Source organism: Pongo abelii, chromosome 20 (assembly GCF_028885655.2).
Source record: "Pongo abelii isolate AG06213 chromosome 20, NHGRI_mPonAbe1-v2.0_pri, whole genome shotgun sequence".
NCBI lineage: Eukaryota > Metazoa > Chordata > Mammalia > Primates > Hominidae > Pongo > Pongo abelii.
In genome coordinates, this window is record NC_072005.2 from 22,285,134 (window position 1) to 22,304,941 (window position 19,808).

General features: G+C 38.5%; 1 protein-coding gene across 1 annotated transcript in view; it reads right to left on the reverse strand.

The window, feature by feature from the left end:
- Positions 1-19,808, reverse strand: part of LOC100936299 (zinc finger protein 208) — a 255,057-nt gene that overhangs the window by 41,684 nt on the left and 193,565 nt on the right. The window contains exon 3 of the mRNA XM_063720040.1: positions 678-804. Coding sequence (XP_063576110.1) covers positions 678-804 — 127 coding nt within the window. The remainder of the gene's footprint in view (positions 1-677; positions 805-19,808) is intronic.

Genomic DNA, 19,808 nt, shown 5'->3' on the forward strand with positions numbered 1-19,808 from the left:
GTGGTTGCCAGTAAACTTTTGAAATTACCATTAATCTAAAGTGAAGGACACAGATCAGCTCAAGAATGTGGTTAAGTTCAGGTCAAGATGAAACATCTTGAAATTTTTTTCTATATGGAAAAATCTCTATGATTTTCTTGAAAACAGAAATCTGAAAGCATAAATTACCAAAAAGAAATTATACAAAAAAGAAATGGTGTTGGAAGCTGAAAGCCTGAGGGTTGTGACCAACTGAGCATTCCACTGGAGGCTATATGATAAACAGCAAACGGTTTATCATGAATGCAGAATGTGGGCAAACTTGCTTCTTCTCCTGCCACCAGAAAGTACACTGAGGACAGTCACTCCCTGGTGCCATGCTCCTTGAAGTTATCTACTGGAACATCTGGAGAGTACTGTTCAAAGAATATAGTCATGCAGGCCTGCATTAAGTCAAGCAGCTGACCACAACCCACCCCTTCTCCCTATCTCCTTTACTCAATAAATACGAAGGGCTATAGAAGCTCAGGACCCTTGTTCACTAGAAGCAAGGAGCCCCCTGACTCCTTCTTCCAAATATGCTCTTTTCTCTTTGTCTTTATTCTTGCATTCATTCTCCTTTTTTCAGTCCAATAAGGTCCGCAGCAAAATGAAACCTGTGGCGTATACTAGGAATTGCGTATTGAAGTTATTCTCACCCAGGAAGACCAGGTTTCTGTAGTTCTCTAACATCACATTCCTATATAAATTCTGCTGTGCAGTGTCCAGGCATTGCCACTCCTCCAGAGAGAATTCTATGGCCACATCCCTAAATGTCAATGATCCCTGGAAAACACACACAAACACATATATTTATCAATTGGTCATGGGCAGAATTTTTAATTTGACTCAAGGTAAAATGGAGAGAGTAAAGAGTGCTGGTTCTAACTTATAAGCATGACTGAAATTATTCAATAAAATAATTTTCAACACAGAAATATTCTCTAATGTATTCTCTAACTCTGATAAAAGAAAGTGGTATAAGATCCATAACATCAGTGTATATGTAATATTTTTCTAGACAATAAAGTATAAACTGAGGGCATAAACACTAACATGTACAATTTTGAGTGCTATATTTACATCATACAGAATTAATTGTGTGCCAGGCATGGTGGCTCATGCCTGTAATCCCAGCACTTTGGGAGGCTGAGGCAGGCAGATCACCTGAGGTCGGGAGTTCGAGACCAGCCTGACCAACATGGAGAATCCCCATCTCCACTAAAAACACAAAATTAGCCAGGCGTGGTGGTGCATGCCTGTAATCCTAGCTATTCAGGAGGCTGAGGCAGGAGAATCGCTTGAACCCAGGAGGCAGAGGTTGCAGTGAGCCGAGATCATGCCATTGCACCCAGCTTGGGCAACAAGAGTGAAACTCCATCTCAAAAAAAAAAAAAAAAAAAGAATTAATTGCATTTTTCAGATGGAAAATACATAGTTTTGTGTATTATTCAGATGGAATACACATGTTGAGTTAGAAGGTATCACTCAAATTTTAATGTGTACAACAAGCCAGAGATCTTGTTAATGCAGATTTTTTTTTTTCCAGAACATCTGGGATAAAGTCTGAGTTGCTGAATTTCTAATAAGCTCATCAGTATGCCAATGTTTTTGTCCCAAAAAGACTATTTTGTCAAATATCCAGTAATTGAATGAGCCTGTGTTTTTCTCAGTTTTTCTGGTTTGTAAACAAAGATGAGAGCCTTCATTTTCCAAAAACAGACAAATGCAAAGGAAACCTAAGAAAGAAGGGCAGCAGCCAAATTAAATGTGTTGGTTTGTTCACATCAGCTGCATAAAGATACTTAATGATGAAGAGAAAAATAATTCTATAGTGAAAAAATGTGTCAGAGAGCTTATCAACAAGTGATTTATTAACATTAACTACACTAGAACAAATTTTTATAATGTCCTGATGCACCCAGAAGGATACAGCATTACTGCTGAGATATTACCCCCCGAAAGGTAAATTATAGTCTGAATTTAACCATAAGGAAACATTAGTTTTATGGAAAGTTGAAGATAGAGATATCTCCCATGTTCTGTAATTTTTAATAGTGATTTTAAATAGTCTTTCTTTAGCACTGTAGACAGCAGTTATCTCCTAACAATTTTTTTAGAATTTTCTGGGTAATAAATACCATACTGCTTCAATGAGTGTTTTCTTAATCCTGTACTGTATAGACATAATAAGGAACACAGACGAAACCTCAACATTACATGTTCTCTGCCTTCACTAAAAACCCCAGGTTTTCCCCAATAGGAATTTTGAGTATCTACACCTTCCCATGTTCAACAGCCACAAAGGAACATTTTTAATATTGCAGATTATAAATTCATAGTGAGATTTCTGCATGGCATATAAGAAGCCATAATATACAGAAGGCTCTGGTATATAGAAAAAATATATATTTTTCAGAGACTTTGATTATTGTCAGAATTTTTTCAAACAGTTAAGACAAACTCATTAGGGAGGAAAAACACAAGTACAGAAGTACAGGTTTGCAAGTACTAAACATGTTTTCCGGAGGAAGCAGAGTGGACACAGATCTTGATCTGAGACATGTTTAGCTGAAAAAGAAAAGGCCATTTATTTCTCCTTCTCCTCCTTCTCTAGGATTCTTTCTCAAAGAAAATTTTCTGGAAAAATTACACCTGCATCTTGAGAATATGCCTTTAAAAGTGTCAGCACCACAGGTCTACCTGCTGTCACCATATCCACAGGCAGAAGGACCAACACAGAAAAACTCCATCCATTTCTGTCCTTTATAGCATAAGAGATTAACAGAGTAGCTCCACAGAGATAAAAATATGCTTTTCTTTATTTTGTCCTCAGGAGCCATCCCCTGACACAGGCACCCACAATTTCTGCCACAGTAATGGAAATATGGGCCACGCTGCACTGTCCCTACCAAATCCAAACAGAATTAGGTTCTTGGACCACCTTTTAATGCAAAGATGGAATGTAACTCTCATGAATGTATTTTGAATTCCTCATACTTGATTCTGGCCTCACTTTAGAGTCACATGAGCCACTTAATTAAAACAACATGGATGATTCCACCAAGAACAATAAACAGAATCCATGGACAGGGCACAAGTAAAAAGAGTTCTGCAAAATGGCCAAGTGATACTAATTAGAAGCCTGGGCTGATAACCCCTTAAGTAAGCATTTCCTCTCAAGCTCTAATGAGCTTATAAAATCACTTGGTAATTTTGGCCCCATTCTATGAAATGTAATTCTGCAGGTATGGAAAGGGTCCATAAATGGGTCTTTTAAACAAGTGCCCTGTCAATAATGATGTTGCTCCCACTGGGCTTATTATTAGCATTAGTTAGAGAAACGAGGCACAACACAGAGTCCCTTACACACAGCACTCTTGTCAAAACACAAATACTTCTGGTACAAATGAAGACAATCATTCTTCATCCTAAAGTATATTCTTTGCTGACTCTTTAAATTTTACAGAGAAAAAAAGCAGCAATTTCTGAGTAAGTCTGCGTTTGGAAAACAACATGTGCACATGTACTACTGCAATGTTTATTAAGCAGGTACTACGTGCTCAATAGGAAGTTACAGAGCACTGTGATCGCACATTATGTGATTTAATCCTAATAACACCCTTTCAGTTGACACTACGTGTTCAATAATCCCAAGGCTTTAAGGGACACAGCATTTTTATTTCTATTTCTGTTGATCTGTCATTGATTTTTTCAAAAAATGTATAGAATAAAACCTAAATATAGACAGATGAAAGGGATACAGATGGAAATAGTTTAATGCAATTTAGATAAATTTTTATTGTATTTATATTTACTTTCTTGTGACTTGTGAATCAACTACTAGATCTGCAGGAACAGAAAACAAGCTGCTAAATAATGTCTCTTCAAGCACTGGTTTTAATAAAAAATTTGAAAAGTAAGATCCTATAATACATACTTTTTATTTCCCATTTATCTGCTTCTAAGTTTCAGAAAATGTTGAGCACCAGCTCTAAAAAGGCAACAGGATTCATGACTCAAAACTCTGATCTCTTCTAATCGGTTCTTTGAGGCAAGACTCCAGGGTAGGGCCAGACATATATAAGGCCTCCAAAAAGGGTGAATATGAACAGGGCTGGGGCAGAGTATAGAGCCGATGTAAAATTCTGTTCTTTATGCCACTGGGGAGTACTGTCAGTTCTTTTTTTGATAGCTTACTTAAGTAAACTTAAATCTGAGTTTGTATAATTTTAATCTTTTTTAGCCACTGCCCTGTAAATTTTATATTACATACTAATAAGCAATTCAAAAAAATCCCTTAAGGTTTTCTAGAATAATTTTTTCAGAAGAAAAATAAGTATTCTTAGCAGGGTAAAAGAAATACAAATAATAATAACGATTCTTCCGTTTATAAGTTCAGGTGCAGACATCAGAAACCACAATATAAAGAAAGTCGCTCAAATAAATCCCAAGTTGTTTTTTGCACACATCTATTTATTGTACTCACCATATGATGCATAATTCAACCATTTTTCCAGTTGCTAGTTTAGATTAAATCTTCCAGGATGGTAGCAATCATGACTGCTTATTTTTCTTTCTTTTTCTTTTTTTTTGAAACTGAGTCTCACTTTGTTGCCCAGGCTGCAGTGAGATGGTGTGATCTCGGCTCACTGCAGCCTCCTCCTCCCAGGTTCAAGAGATTCTCCTGCCTCAGCCTCCCAAGCAGCCAGGACTACAGGTATGAGCCACCACACCCAGCTAATTTTGGTATTTTTAGTAGAGATGGGATTTCACCATGTTGGCCAGGCTGGTCTCGAACTCCTGACCTCAGGTGATCCACTCATCTTTGCTTCCCAAAGTGCTGTGATTACAGGTATGAGACACTGCACCCAGCCTGTTTCTTCTATTTTTTTATGACTATATGAAATGGAAGCAATTAGTTTATCTGTTTGAGCCTCCAGACCTCCTGATTTTTTACCCAAGTACCAGGGAACTGGAAAAACTCTCATCTGGGTACCAACCAAAGAAACTTCTTGTATAAGGGGTGAAACAAACACAAGATGACTCATTTCTCTCACACTGGGACAGAAGCAGAATTAATCACTCTTGTCAGCCTGACACAATTCTGTTCTGGACATTCTCAAATGTCACAGAGATTCCCAGGTGATTGTGAGAGGGTTCCCAGTGACCCTGGGCTGATGGTCCAATGATAAGCCAGGCAGAGAAGACTCAGGATGATTCTAAATAAAAAATGGAACTACTTTGGCTCAACTCCAGAATCTGGGTTGTCCGTCCTGATTTGCTAGCTGTTGGGTAAGTAGAAGGACAAGAATACTCTACTCCAGTATCACATTTTACAGGTAAGTATAGTTGTGGTGTGGCTCTGGATACTTTGTGGCCTTAAGATGCTTGTTTACACTTACAGATTCTGCCATCAGATTCTATTTACTCCTGGAGCCTCTCACATAACTGTGGCAGGTTAATGAAGATGTGAAAAGGTCAAAAAGCCACACTCTCAAAAGAGGAACTTAAAATGTCTATGTTGATATCTCACAACGCAGAAAATGTCTCCTGTTGGTTTTCCATAAATTCTCAATCCAAAGTCTGGCCCTGCCTTGTAAATCCCAGCAGAGGCCAGGTCTTATTTGCAAATTCTAGGTGAAATCAACCTCAGTCTGCATTTTTGGGTGTTACAGCAAGTAGAGTGAAATCATTCATAGAGGCTGCTCTAGAATATTCTAAATAATATTTTACCTTAAAAAAGCTGACACAACATGAACATAAGCAGAGAGTTTATTTGGGTCAAGCTTAAGGATTTTAACTTGAGACAAAATATTCAATTTGCCTGGAATCTACACTTTCATTAGCAGCACTTACAAGTGGATTTGTGAAGGCAAAACAGAGGAATAGTGAGTGAGCTGATACAAAATTGGTTGTGAGAAATTCTTATTTATGTAAAGAAATAACTTTAATAATTGATTGGATATACATCGAATATAGTGTCCAGTGTGGAATTATTAGTTTAATTTATAGCTACTTGTGGCAATAGTGAACAGTTTCAAGAGATAAATATATAGCTGAAAAAAAGGAGAAAAACATAATTGTGCTCTCATTTTAATGTCTTTCTGACTTTAGTAACTAAAAGGACTTGCATTCCTCAGATAAAAACTTTTTGTTTTTCTTTTCAATTCTCAAGACCTAGATTTAGAATATGGAGCTGCAAATTCATGTCCTGCATGGGTAAAGTAGTAACAGGTGTTACCTGAATATTTGTGGGCATTTTAGCATGAGGAGGGAGGGAGAAGTGGAGATTCTCATGTCTACAGGTCTACTCAGTGCACATATTTTACTCTGATTGGGTTTCTGTGCCCCATGGTCACTGAATCAGTTTCAGGTCTGAAGACACAAGTCATTGAAAGAGGTAAAATGGTTAATATCTGACTTACGAAGTTTGTAGAAATCTGTTCTAGCCTCTCTAAAAGTGACTGGAGAGGATGATAGATACCAAGTACGTAGAGACACAATTCCATCTGCATATTTAGGGGACGGCATGCACTTCGCAGCACAACTGTGAATTGACTGGAAGCCTGAGTGGAAAAGGCCCATCTAGAGTAAAGCTTAGTTGGCACCTTATGTGTTTATATTATGTCTGGTAATTTTAGACAAGGTTTGGGAAATATAATTAGAAGCAAAATTTTCTTCAGCCCCAGAGGAACTCCACAATAACAGAACAGAAAGAAAATTGTTTTATTACACAATTACATGTGAATGTGACATGTATTACAGTCAATTTGCTCAAGAGATTGCAAAGACAGAAAGACAGTGACCATAATTTGCCCACAAGTAGAATTTACAGCACCATGTCATACATAGTTCATCCTAAATTCACATGGTAGTTGGGAAGGCCATCACTATATGCTAATTGGTTATAATCAATGACAAAATAAACTTTTCACATCTTCATGACTGGAGGTAGTTTTGCAACTTGAATCCGGGTGCCTACTGAAGGTAGGCTTTAACTCTTCTACAAAAAGTGTTGATTTGGGTGCTATCTTTTTGGCTATTTACATTTTAAACCAATAGCTCTCTACTCCCTGAGCACTGGGCTACAACACTCCTGCTTTCCCTCTCTTGGTAGCTAGTGTACTCTCTTGACCCCTACCATCTGCCACTGAGGCACCGCCCACAGCACAGGGCTCACAGCTGGAAACTCACATCTTAGGTGAACCCCAATTGCCACAGCAGCACTCCAGTGCCACATCAGACAGTGAAGCCTGAGCAGCAGGAGGAGAGCCTGGACCTCCCGGGTAGAATTGCACCTTCACAATAATAGAAAAGGGAGCAGTGTTTCAGCCTCAGTTTTTATTTATAATGGTGGCATGAAGAAAAATACTGCTGGATTTTAGCATGAGTCCAGATAGAGATAGCTCTGAGAGTTCTCACTGTGACAGCTCATGTCTTTCACAGACACCACGGGATACTAATAGGGCTTTTGAAACAGACACACAATGCATTAGAGAGAAAGAACTGCTCTCATTCTGAGAAAGATTATATTGAGAGAAAAAAGTTAAAAGTGTCTTAAGAAAAAATTGAGATTAGATATAAGATTGATCAAGTCAGCCAGAAAATATTTCCCTAAGAATTTCTCTCCAAACACCCAAAGTGCATAGCTACTCTTAGCGAGGGAAACATGAGCATTATTGAATAAAGGGGGCACATTCTCAGCAAAATTTTTTTTTTTTTTGAGATGGAGTTTCATTCTTTTTTTATTTGGGCGGGGGACAGAGTCTTGCTCTGCTGCCCAGGCTGGAGTGCAGTGGCGCAATCTCGACTCACTGTAAGCTCCGCCTTCTGGGTTCACGCCATTCTCCTGCCTCAGCCTCGCGAGTAGCTGGGACTACAGGCACGTACCACCACGCCCGGCTAATTTTTTTTTTTTTTGTATTTTTAGTAGAGATGGAGTTTCATCGTGTTAGCCAAGATGGTCTTGATCTCCTCACCTCGTGATCTGCCCGCCTCGGCCTCCCAAAGTGCTGGGATTACAGGCGTGAGCTACCACGCCCAGCCATGGAGTTTCATTCTTGTTGCCCTGGCTGGAGTGCAATGGTGTGATCTTGGCTCACTAAAACCTCTGCCTCCCAGGTTCAAGCGATTCTCCTGTCTCAGCCTCCCAAATGACTGGGACTGCAGGCACATGCCACCACGCCTGGCTAATTCTGTTATTTTTGGTAGAGATGAGGTTTCACCACATTGTCCAGGCTGGTCTCAAACTCCTGACCTCAGGTGATCCACCCACCTTGGCCTCCCAAAATGCTGAGATTACAGGCATTAGCCACAGCGCCCAGCTCTCAGCAGAATTTTAAAAGATTTATCTTCCATCTCTGCTGTTCTCTTATTTCCTAACCATTGAATGTGAGATATATTGGAATATATCTGAAAACTTCCACCAGCACTTTTTTATAAAAATTGAAATCTGACTGTGTTAATATAGTAGAATATATTAGAGCTTGCAACATAGCTAACTAGAGAGCAATTACGGTTTTTGGATAGCCATGTCACTTGTCTTTGTTGGTCCTGTAAGAGTAGCAAGCTAATTTGGTAAAATATGTGACATTAAAATTATGCTTACCTATAATTATTCCCACTGGATAAATTAATAAGCATGTCAGACTAATATCTACTGTAACAATTTAATGGTAAATTTTTTTGGATATCAGATATAAATATATAAGTATGAATAATTTTATGTACTAGTCATAATGTAAGATTTTAAAAAATTATCTGAACTATACTTCAGTTGAAACACTATATTTCAAAAATATGAATAATATTAAAATAACTAAGGAATTCAATCAAAGTAAATATGTGGACTTAAATTCATACTATTGTAGAAAATATTGTTTATATGAATGCAGGTTGTCTACAAACACTACACATAACTATACTAACTGTACTGAAGTAACCCAAGTACAACAGACTCCACTGTTCAGTTTATACACTGAACTCTTCTGGCTTTTGCAGTATAAGTATGTCAGCCTGCAAATAATCACCTTGGATAATCAGGTTTCTGCCAAAGAACTTACTCAGTATCTTTAGGTCTTTATTATTCTGTATTGCTAAATTTAATCCAATGTTTGTGCTCAACATTTTTATGCTCTTGAAATGAACTTTACTCTGAACAAATTTGTGTCTACTTTAAAGACCAACGATAAAAAAAACATAATCTTTTGCCAAGACAAAAAGAAAGCAATGAATCTCAGGTTCCAGATAAAGACAATTCTGAGTCAAAAAGAATGACAAAAGGTTTGTGTTATTGCTAATATGATTTACATATATTTCAAAAAGCAGAAAAAATATATACATATAATCTAAACCTTTTATAAAAATCAGCAAGTTATCCTCCCTTATTTTCACATATGAGAATAAAGCCTCTTATTTCTAATTTATATTTTCTCTCACAACAGCCAGGTCTCTGGACAAGTTCTTGAACCCTTGGACATCTGAATTTTGCATACTGTGTGCACTTGAAAGAATGTTTATGGGGGGAAAAGCAGAGGACAGAAAGGTGTTATAAAAAAAATCCATGGGTTCACACGAATAAAGCAAGTTCTTAGAAACCTGTGAAGAGACTCAGAATCTGACACAGTAATAATCAGAGACTACATCTCACAAGCACTAATGGACAGATCACTGAAGAAGAAAATTAACAACAATATTATGACCTGAACTCAACACTTGACCAAATAGTCCTAATAGACATCTACAGAACTCTTCATCTAAAAATACCATAATATACATTCTTCTCATCACCACATAGTACATACTCTAAAATTGACCACACAATCAGAAACAAAACAATTCTCAGCAAATTCAAAGATCCAAAAATGATACAAACCACACACACAGATTACAGCTTAAGAAAAAAATGATTCAATACCAATAAAACAACTGGAAACTATACAATTAAATAAAAATTAAATGGCCTACACTTGAATAACTTTTTGGTAAATAATGAAATTAAGGCAGAAACCAAGAAGTGTTTTGAAACAAATAAGAACAAAAATGCAACACACCAGAATCCCTGCAATACAGCTAAGGCAGTGTTAAAAGAAATATTTATAGCATTAAATCCCCAGATCAAAAAGTTAGAAAGATCTCAGTTTAACAACCCGACATCATAAATAAAAGACTGAGAGCAATAAAAGCAAATCAGCCCCTAAGCTAGCAAAAGACAAGAAATAACCAAAATCAGATCTGAACTGAAGGAGATTTAGACATGAAAACTACAAAATATCAAGAAATCCAAGTATGAAATCTATTTTTTTAAAAAACGTAAACTACTAGCTAGATTAATGAAGAAGATACAAATAAAAACAATTAGAAATAACAAAGAGACATTAGCACTGACCCCATAAAAATATACTGAAGTCTGCTATGCACATAAACAAACAAACAAACAAAATCTAGAAGAAATGAAAAAATTCTTGAACAAATACATTCTCCCAAGACTGAACACACACACAAAAAAATCAAAGCCCTGGGCTAGGCGTGGTGGCCCACACCTGTAATCCCAGCACTTTGGGAGGCTGAGGTGGGTGGATCACCTGAGGTCAGAAGTTCGAGACCAGCCTCAACCTGGGGAAACCCCGTCTCTACTAAAAATACAAAATTAGCCAGGTGTAGTGGTGCATGCCTGTAATCTCAGCTACTCGGGAGGCTGAGGCAAGACAATTGCTTGAACCTGGGAGGAGGTTGCGGTGAGCCGAGATTGAGCCATTGCACTCCAGCCTAGGCAACAAGAGCGAAACTCCGTCTCAAAAAAAAAAAAAATCAAAGCCCTAAATACATAGATAAGCTCAAAAAATTGTATTAGTAATAAACAGCCTACCAACTAAATGAAGCTCAGGACCAGACATACTCACACTGAATTCTACCAGATGTACAAATAGAAGCTGATATTATTTCTACTAGAACAATTTCAAAAGATTAAAAAGAAGAAACTCCTCTTCAACTCATTATGTAAGAACAGCATCATTCTGATAACAAAACCTAACAGAGATAAAACAAAAAAAGGCAACTTCAGGCCAATATCCTTGAAAATTGATGCAAAAATCTTCAACAAATGGCTGGGCCTGGTGGCTCATACCTGTAATCCCAGAACTTTGGGAGGCCAAGGTGGGCTGATTTCCTGAGGTCAGGAGTTCAAGACCAGCCTAGCCAACATGATGAAACCCTGACTCTTCTAAAAACACACAAAAAATTAGCTGGGCATGGTGGCACACACCTGTAATCCCAGCTACTCAAGAGGCTGAGGCAGGAGAATCACTTGAACCTGGGAGGCAGAGGTTGCAGTGAGCCAAGATTGCACTACTACACTCCAGCCTGGATGACATCATGAGACTCCATCTCAAAAAAAAAAACAAAAAGAAAAAAGAAAAGAAAAGAAATCTTCAACAAACTACTGGCAAACCAAATCCAGCAGCATATCAAAAAGCTAACCCACTATGATCAACTATGGTTTATTTTGGGGATTCAAGGTTTGTTCAACATACACAAATCAATACATGTGATTCATCACATAAACAGAACTAAAGACAGAAACCACAAGATTATCTCAATAGATGCACAAAAAGCTTTCAATAAAATTTAACATTTTTCATGTTAAAAACCCTCAACAAACTAGGCATTGAAGATGCATACGTCAAAATAGTTATCTATGACAAACCCACAGCCAATACACTGAATGGACAAAACCTGGAAGCATTCCTTCTTGAAAACTGGCACAAGACAAGGATGCCTTCTCTCAACACTCCTATTCAACATAAAATTGGAAGTCTTAGCCAGAGCAATCAGGCAAAAGGTAAAAATAAAAGGCATCCAAACAAAAAGAGAGGAAGTCAAACTATCCCTATTTGCAAGCAACATGATTCTACATCTGGAAACCCATATACTCTCAGCAGAAAAGCTCTTTAAACTGACAACTGTAGTTTCAGGATAGAAAAGAAATGTACAAAAATTAATATATCAAGAACATCTAGGCCAAATCTGAATCAAAAACACAATCCCATTCACCACTGCCACAGAAAAGAATAACATATCTAGAAATACAGATAACCATAAAGGTAAAAGATCTCTATGACAAGAATTACAAAACAATGCTTAAAGAAGCCAGAGATGACACAAACAAATGGAAAACCACTTTATGCTCATGAATAAAAAGATCACTATCATAAAAATGGCCATAATGCTCAAATAAATTTACAGATGTAATGCTAATTTAATCAAACCACCAAAATATTTTTTAACAGAACTAAAAAAAAATTTTAAAATTCACATGGAACCAAAAAAGAGCCTGAATAGCCAAGGCAATCATAAGCAAAAACAACAAAGCTGAAGGCATTACATTACCTGACTTCAAACTACACAACAGTGCTGCAGTAACAAAGCAACATGGTACTGGTACAAAAACAAACTCATAGGCCAATGCAACAGAATAGGGAGCCCAGAAATAATGCCACACACCTAAAACCATCTGATCTTCAACAAAGGTGACAATAGGAATGTGGGAAGAATTTCCTATTTAATAAACGGTGCTAGAATAACTAGCTAGCACTATGTAGTAGATTGAAATTGGACCCTTTTATAACACCATATAAAAAAATCAACTCAAGGTAAATGAAAGACTTAAATGTTAATCTTAAAAAGGATGTATTAAAAAAAAAAACCCTGGAAGGTAAGAAGTGCCATTCTAGACATAGAAACTGGCAAAGATTTCATGATGAAGATATGAAAAGCAATTGCAACAAAAGCAAAAACTGACAAATGTGAAAAAATTAAACTTTTTCATAGCAAAGGAAACTATCAACACAGTAAACAGACATCCTAAAAAAAATAGAAAATATTTGCAAACTATGCTTCTGACAAAGGTCTACTATCTAGAATCCATAAGGAACTAAAACAAGTTTACAAGAAAAAAAAACTAACTTAAAAGTAGACCAAAAAAAACATGAAAAAGACATTTGTTTTCAAAAGGAGACAAACATGTGGCTAACAAGCATATAAAAAAATGCTCATCACTAATCATTAGAGAAATGCAAAAGAAAACCACAACAAGAAATCATCTCAAACCAGTAAGAATGGCCATTATTATAATTCAACCATTGTGAAAAGCAGTGTGGTGATTCCTCACTAAACTAAAAACAAAATTACCATTTGACCCGGTAACCTCACAATTGGGTATATACCTAAAAATATATAAATTATTCTATCATAAAGACACATGCACAATCACGTTCATTGCAGCACCATTCACAATAGCAAAGACGCGGAATCAACCTAAATGCCTATCACTGGTAGACTGGATAAAGAAAATATAGTACGGTTGGGCATGATGGCACATGTCTGTAATCCAGCACTTTGGGGGCTGAGCCAGGTGGATTGCCTGAGCTCAGGAGTTTGAGACAGGCATGGACAACATGGCAAAAGCCCATCTATAAAAAAAAAAATACAAAAATAAAAATTAGCTAAGCATGGTGGCAGACTTTAGTCTTAACTACTTGGGAAGCTTAGGTAGAAGAGGATTGCTTGAGCCTGAGAGGATGAGGTTTCAGTGAGCCAAGATCACACCACTGCACTCCAGCCTGGGAAAAAGAGTGAGACCCTGTCTCCAAAAATAACAAAAAATTAAAAACTTTATTAATAAACTTAATAAATACAAAATATGGGCTGGGTGTGGTGGCTCACACTTGTAATCCCAGCACTTTGGGAGGCCAAGGTGGCAGATCACCTGAAGTCAGGAGTTCAAGACCAGCTTGGCCAGTGTGGCAAAACCCCATCTATACTAAAAATACAAAAATTAGCTGAGTATGGTGGCACACGCCTGTAATCCCAGCTACTCCAGAGGCTGTGGCAGAATTGCTTGAACCCAGGAGGTGGAGGTTGCAGTGAGCTGAGATCATGCCACTGCACTCCAGCCTGAGTGACACAGTGAGACTCCATCTCAAACCAAGCAAACAAACAAATATGGTACATAAACACCATGAAATCATGAAATACTGTGTGGCCATAAAAAAAAAAAAAACAAGATTATGTCCTTTGCAGCAACATGGATGAAGCTGGAGATCATTATTCTTAGAAAACTGATGCAGAAACAGAAAACCAAATGCATGTTATTGTTTATAAGTAAGAGCTAAATAAGAACACATGAACACAGAAGGGAAAAAAGACACTGAGGCCTAGTTGAGGGTGGAGGGTGGGAGGACTAAAAGGGTCAGAAAAAGTACCTTTTTGGTGCTATGATTAGTACTGTAGTGACAAAATAATCTCCACACCAAACTCCCATGACATAATTTTAGCTGTATAACAAACCTGCACATGTACCCCTGAACCAACCAAAAATAAAAGTTAAAAGAAAACAAAGTCCCTGGGTTGGAGAGAGTGCAATGCAGATGGAAGGACTGGTTTGTGCTATAGATAGCTGCCCAGGTGGGGCTGTACTCTAATTTATTTCTGGGTCCATGAAGGCAGATAAGATTATGAACCCTAGGCTGGTGGAGAAAACAGGTTGCTACTGCAGATTCAGTGTCTGAAAATAGAGATATGCCAGGAGACTTGTAGACACTTTTGTAGGTTTTTGGCCAAAAAAACCACTAGGATCAAAAATGCTGTGGTAAAATTCCTGAGGGTGGTGTCTTCTCCGGAGAGGGGTGTGGACACACCAATGTCAAGTGGGTGTTTGTGAGTGGATAGAAATCCTCTGCTGGCAGCTGTGGCAAAAGGGGGTTTGTCATCAGATCTCCTTTAAGTTTTCAGTCCTCTGTCACTCTGGGAGGAGATCTGAAATCAAACAAGGGGCAATGTGACAGCCTGTGTAGAGGAGAGCAGAGATTCCCATTCCCAGACACCCGGAGTTTCATTCCAGGCCAGGAGTCTGTGAAATCTTTCTTCTGGCACCAAATCTGCAGAGTTTGATGAACACCAACAATTCTCCAACACCAACTCATTGTCTAACACTTGAATTCTGACACCACTCAGAGTCAGCACAGACCCTGATTCAGTGCTCAGTCCCACAACATTGTCCCCACTGCAGATGCCAGTCACAAACTCCATGGGCTCCATCTATGCTTCTGACCTACTGTTTAAAAATTGGGGACTCCCATAACCTTTTTGAAATTCAATAATCTGATAGAACCACTCACAGAACTCAGCAGAACACTAGTTATACTTACTGGCTTCAAATAAAATATACAACCCCCAAAAAGTCAAATGGAAGAAAAGTATAGAACCAAGAAAAGAGGTGGGAAAAGATGAAGCATATAGATAACAAATAGCCAGGATTAATAAAATTCTCTATCCTCTGTGTTCTCCAGGAACACTTACGAAAAGAAACACCCTTTCCATTGTGACTTAGATGGTGCTCTCTTTTCTTACCTACTACACAGCCAGGAAAACACTGCATATTTTCTTCTTCTTCTCATTAAAAAAATCAGCTGAATTTGCCTTCAGTGGTCAACATAAAATACCTTTTAGTCAAACTTAAGTTTATTTTCTTCCCACAGGATCCTGAACTCTGAGCTACTCTCAGTCTGAGCCACCATACAACCTCATTTTATGCTACTGCAGATTCAGTGTCTGAAGAACACTCCTAAGAACACACTGACTTCAGGGTAAAACATTCTCTGATCTAAAATCTGATTATTTCACCCTTCATTTAAACATTCCCCTCACCTTCTTTCTAATCTTATTTGCTTTTCCCTAGGAAAAAAAGCCCTTTTCTACCTAATCTTTGCAATCCTTAAAGATCTTATAGTTGGTACTTCCTCCTGTTGTAATACTCCTTTGGAATTCTTTTTTTTTTTTTTTATGTACATCTAACTGGTTTATTTTAAAACCTCTCAAAACTGCCTCAAAACAGTAACAATTTATTATTTAACCATTTAGAGTTAGGGTTCAGTTTAGGGTTGGGTTTAGGGTTCAGTAAGACACCCCCAAACCTCTTCTATCTTAACCTTAACTGCATTTGCCTGTGGGGCCCCAGCTTTCCAGGGCTCTGTAGCTTCTCTCACTATAGAGGCTTCTTCATGGCTGGGGTAAGCAGGCTGGGACATCTGCAGGAAAGGCTTTCCAGAAGGAACTAACTGGGCCTTTAATAACCTCTTTTTACTGGCTCAAAATTAACCTTAGCTTGCAGTCATTGGGCTCAAGCTTTAATTACCATGTCAGAGTCATTCACTTAGTTTTTGAAACTATTTGAAAAATCCAGCAAAATGATTCAAAAACAGTGTTTATATAAGAAAAATTTAAGGTGCTTACCTTTTGTACCTCAGTAAGAGAAGCAAATGTATTTATTTCTTTTGGACAATAAAGCATTATTTTATTTTTTGTATTAAAAATCATGTGGTAAACAGTTACATGGGAACACTTCTAGGAGGTACCAAGTTTCACGACATAAAATTTACCATTAAACTCAGAAATCGAAATAGCAGGATATAGAATAAAGATATTTATTTTTGCAAATTCACCCTGCAAAAAAAGAAACTGATGTTTTCACGAATCTGTGTAACTCACCAATTACCTACCTCATTTTCTTGTGGAAATATATTAATTCTCTATAGCCAAAATAGAAGAAAAATTTTTATTTTTTTCCTCAGTAGCTAACATTCTAAAACCTAGATGGAATTCTGTTTGAAATCACTCAGCCATAAAAAACACACCTGAGGGACAGGCACAGTGGCTCATGCCTGTAATCCCAGCACTTTAGGAGGCCGAGGCAGGCAGATCATGAGGTCAGGAGATTGAAACCATCCTGGCTAACAAGATGAAACCCCATCTCTACTAAAAATACAAAAAAATTTGCTGAGCGTGATGGTGGACTCCCACTATTTGGGAGGCTAAGGCAGGAGAAGGGCGTGAACCTAGGAGGCGGAACTTGCAGTGAGATCCGCCACTGCACTCCAGCCCGGGGGACAGAGCAAAACTCTGTCTCCAAAAAATAAAAAATAAAAAAAATAAACACCTGAAAAAACTCCTAAATTCACTCTGAGAAAATAAAAGGTGAATGAGAATTTTCAACAAATAAAATATATAATTAGATATTGTTTTTTGAAGCTCACCTTTTTTTATGCCCTTTGTAAATATTTTCTTACCTTTAAAGCCCTACTAATAAAATGCAATTTACAGTTAAAAAACTTAGGTCAGCCAGGCACAGTGGCTCACACCTGCAATCCCAGCACTTTGGGAAGCCAACGCAGGCAGATTACTTGAGGTCAGAATTTGGAGCTCAAACAGCCTGGTCAACATGGCAAACCCCTATCTCTACTAAAAATACAAAAAGTAGCCAGGTGTGGTGGCAGGCACCTGTAGTCCCAGCTACTTGGGAGGCTGAGGCATAAGAATCACTTGAACTCGTGATGTGGAGGTTTCAGTGAGCCGAGATTGCACCACTGCAATCCAGCCTGGGTGACAGAGGAAAGCACTGTCTAAAAAAAAAAAAAAAAAAAAAAAAAAAGGCCGGGCGCGGTGGCAGTGGCTCACACTTGTAATCCCACCACTTTGGGAGGCCGAGGTGGGCAGATCACGAGGTCAGGAGTTCGAGAACAGCCTGGCCAATATGGTGAAATTCCGTCTCTACCACAAATTAAAAAATTAACCGGGCGTGGTGGTGCATGCCTGTAGTCCCAGCTACTTGGGAGGCTGAGGCAGAAGAATTGCTTGAACCCAGGAGGCGGAGGTTGCAGTGAGCAGAGATCGTGCCACTGCACTCCAGCCTGGGTGACAGAATGAGACTGTATCTCAAAAAAAAAAAAAAAAAAAAAAAAACAAAAAAATTACTAAGGTCAAAATAAGTGAACAATGCATTTAATCATTTCAAGGTACAGATATGTCTGACTCATGTGTCAAGTCAGGCCATCCAATTACTTGAGAGATTCTCCCACCCCACCCTGTTCACTTAAGTGCTCAATAACCATTCTCTCAGGAGACTCTGAACTATGCCCCAGTGAGTGCCCCAGGTACATTTTACTTTGCAAGTTCTTGCACCATCTCACTGGGGTCAGTTTTTTTTCTTTGTCTTTGGAGTGTTAATTTTTTTCACAAACTTTTCACCATTTTTATTTCACTATTTTTCTGTCTCCTAAGAGAATCCAGGGGCAAAATTATTTTGGTTTCCCCTTCAATACCAGTATCTGATTGTCTGAACAGCAATATGTTTTCGAGAAATGGAAGCTGGGTTGGGTAAAGACAATACTAATATCTCAAGGGGTTAGCTTTCCAAAAAACAGCACACCAGAAGATGTCTCTCAGCCCCAGGGCATTCACCTGCTCTCTTGAGAGGCTACACTCCATATCTCATGTTGTGTTATGGGAGAAGAGAGGCTACACTGTGTACACTCAGGTTTTCTTACGGGAGAAAATGACCCTGGAGCTGATATTCACTAGACACTCTCACAGACATAGCCATGGCATGTATCTTGGTTTTTCCCCAGACAGTACTGAATCTCAGGTCCAAGAAAAAACTGAAGGGTAGCTGAGGACACATCTCCCTATAACTTTTCCAAAGGGAAACCTTGACCCAAAAACATTCTGATATCTGTGTCTACGGAAAACAGAAGAAAAAATATTTACAAACAGAAAACAAATCTTTTTAAATGTGCCATCAAATGTTTTGTCAAAAATGATTAAAATAGGTATCAAAATGTACACTAAAGGACAAATAGTTGATCATGTGAATAAGGGAGGGGAAATTGGCGTTTGGGAATGTCAGAAGGAACTGGAAACTAAGTATTTTACTGCAAGCCAGAGTCAGGCTGGAGAAATAGGGGGTGGCGGATAGACTTGAGGCCCTGCTTGGGACACATGTGAAAAATGCAAGGAAACAGCAGTTCCTTGTGGGGTGTGAAAATAATTAAGTGTCTGGTAGTTAGACTGAGGAGGCTCTAGTTCCTAATTTCTACTTTTAAAAAATCTAATTCGGCCAGGCGCGGCGGTTTACACCTGTTATCCCAGCACTTTGGAAGGCTGAAGCAGGTGAATCCCTTGAAATCAGAAGTTCAAGACCAGCCTGACCAACATGGTGAAAGCCCGTCGCTGCTAAAAATGCAAAGTTAGCGGGCATGGTGGTGCATGCCTGTAATCCCAGCTACTTGGGAGGCTGAGGCAGGAGAATCATTTGAACCTGGGAGGCAGAAATTGCAGTGAGCCCAGATGCGCCACTGCACTCCAGCCTGGGCGACAGAGTGAGACTTGGTCTCAAAAAAAAAAAAAAAAAGTCTAATTCAAATGCATTTTTTGTAAATTACTACATGGGGAAAAAAATTTCAGACTTAACACACTATAAACTGCCAATTAATCTCTGATTACATAATCAAGAAATTTCCATCTTGATATTACAAATTAAGAAACTATAAGGCCGGGCGCGGTGGCTCACGCCTATAATCCCAGCACTTTGGGAGGCCGAGGAGGGCGGATCACGAGGTCAGGAGATCGAGAACATCCTGGCTAACATGGTGAAACCCTGTCTCTACTAAAAATACAAAAAAGTAACCAAGTGTGGTGGCGGGTGGCTGTAGTCCCAGCTACTCGGAAGGCTGAGGCAGGGGAATGGCGTGAACCCGGGAGGCGGAGCTTGCAGTGAGCCAAGATCGTGCCACTGCACTCCAGCCTGGGCGACAGGGGGAAGACTCCGTCTCAAAATAAAATAAATAAATAAAACAAGAAACTACGTAACTGTACCTAACTAATTATTGAATGTGGTTTTCTTCATTATGCACCTTATAAAACTCTTTCCGTCAAATCCCTTCAATACACCATTA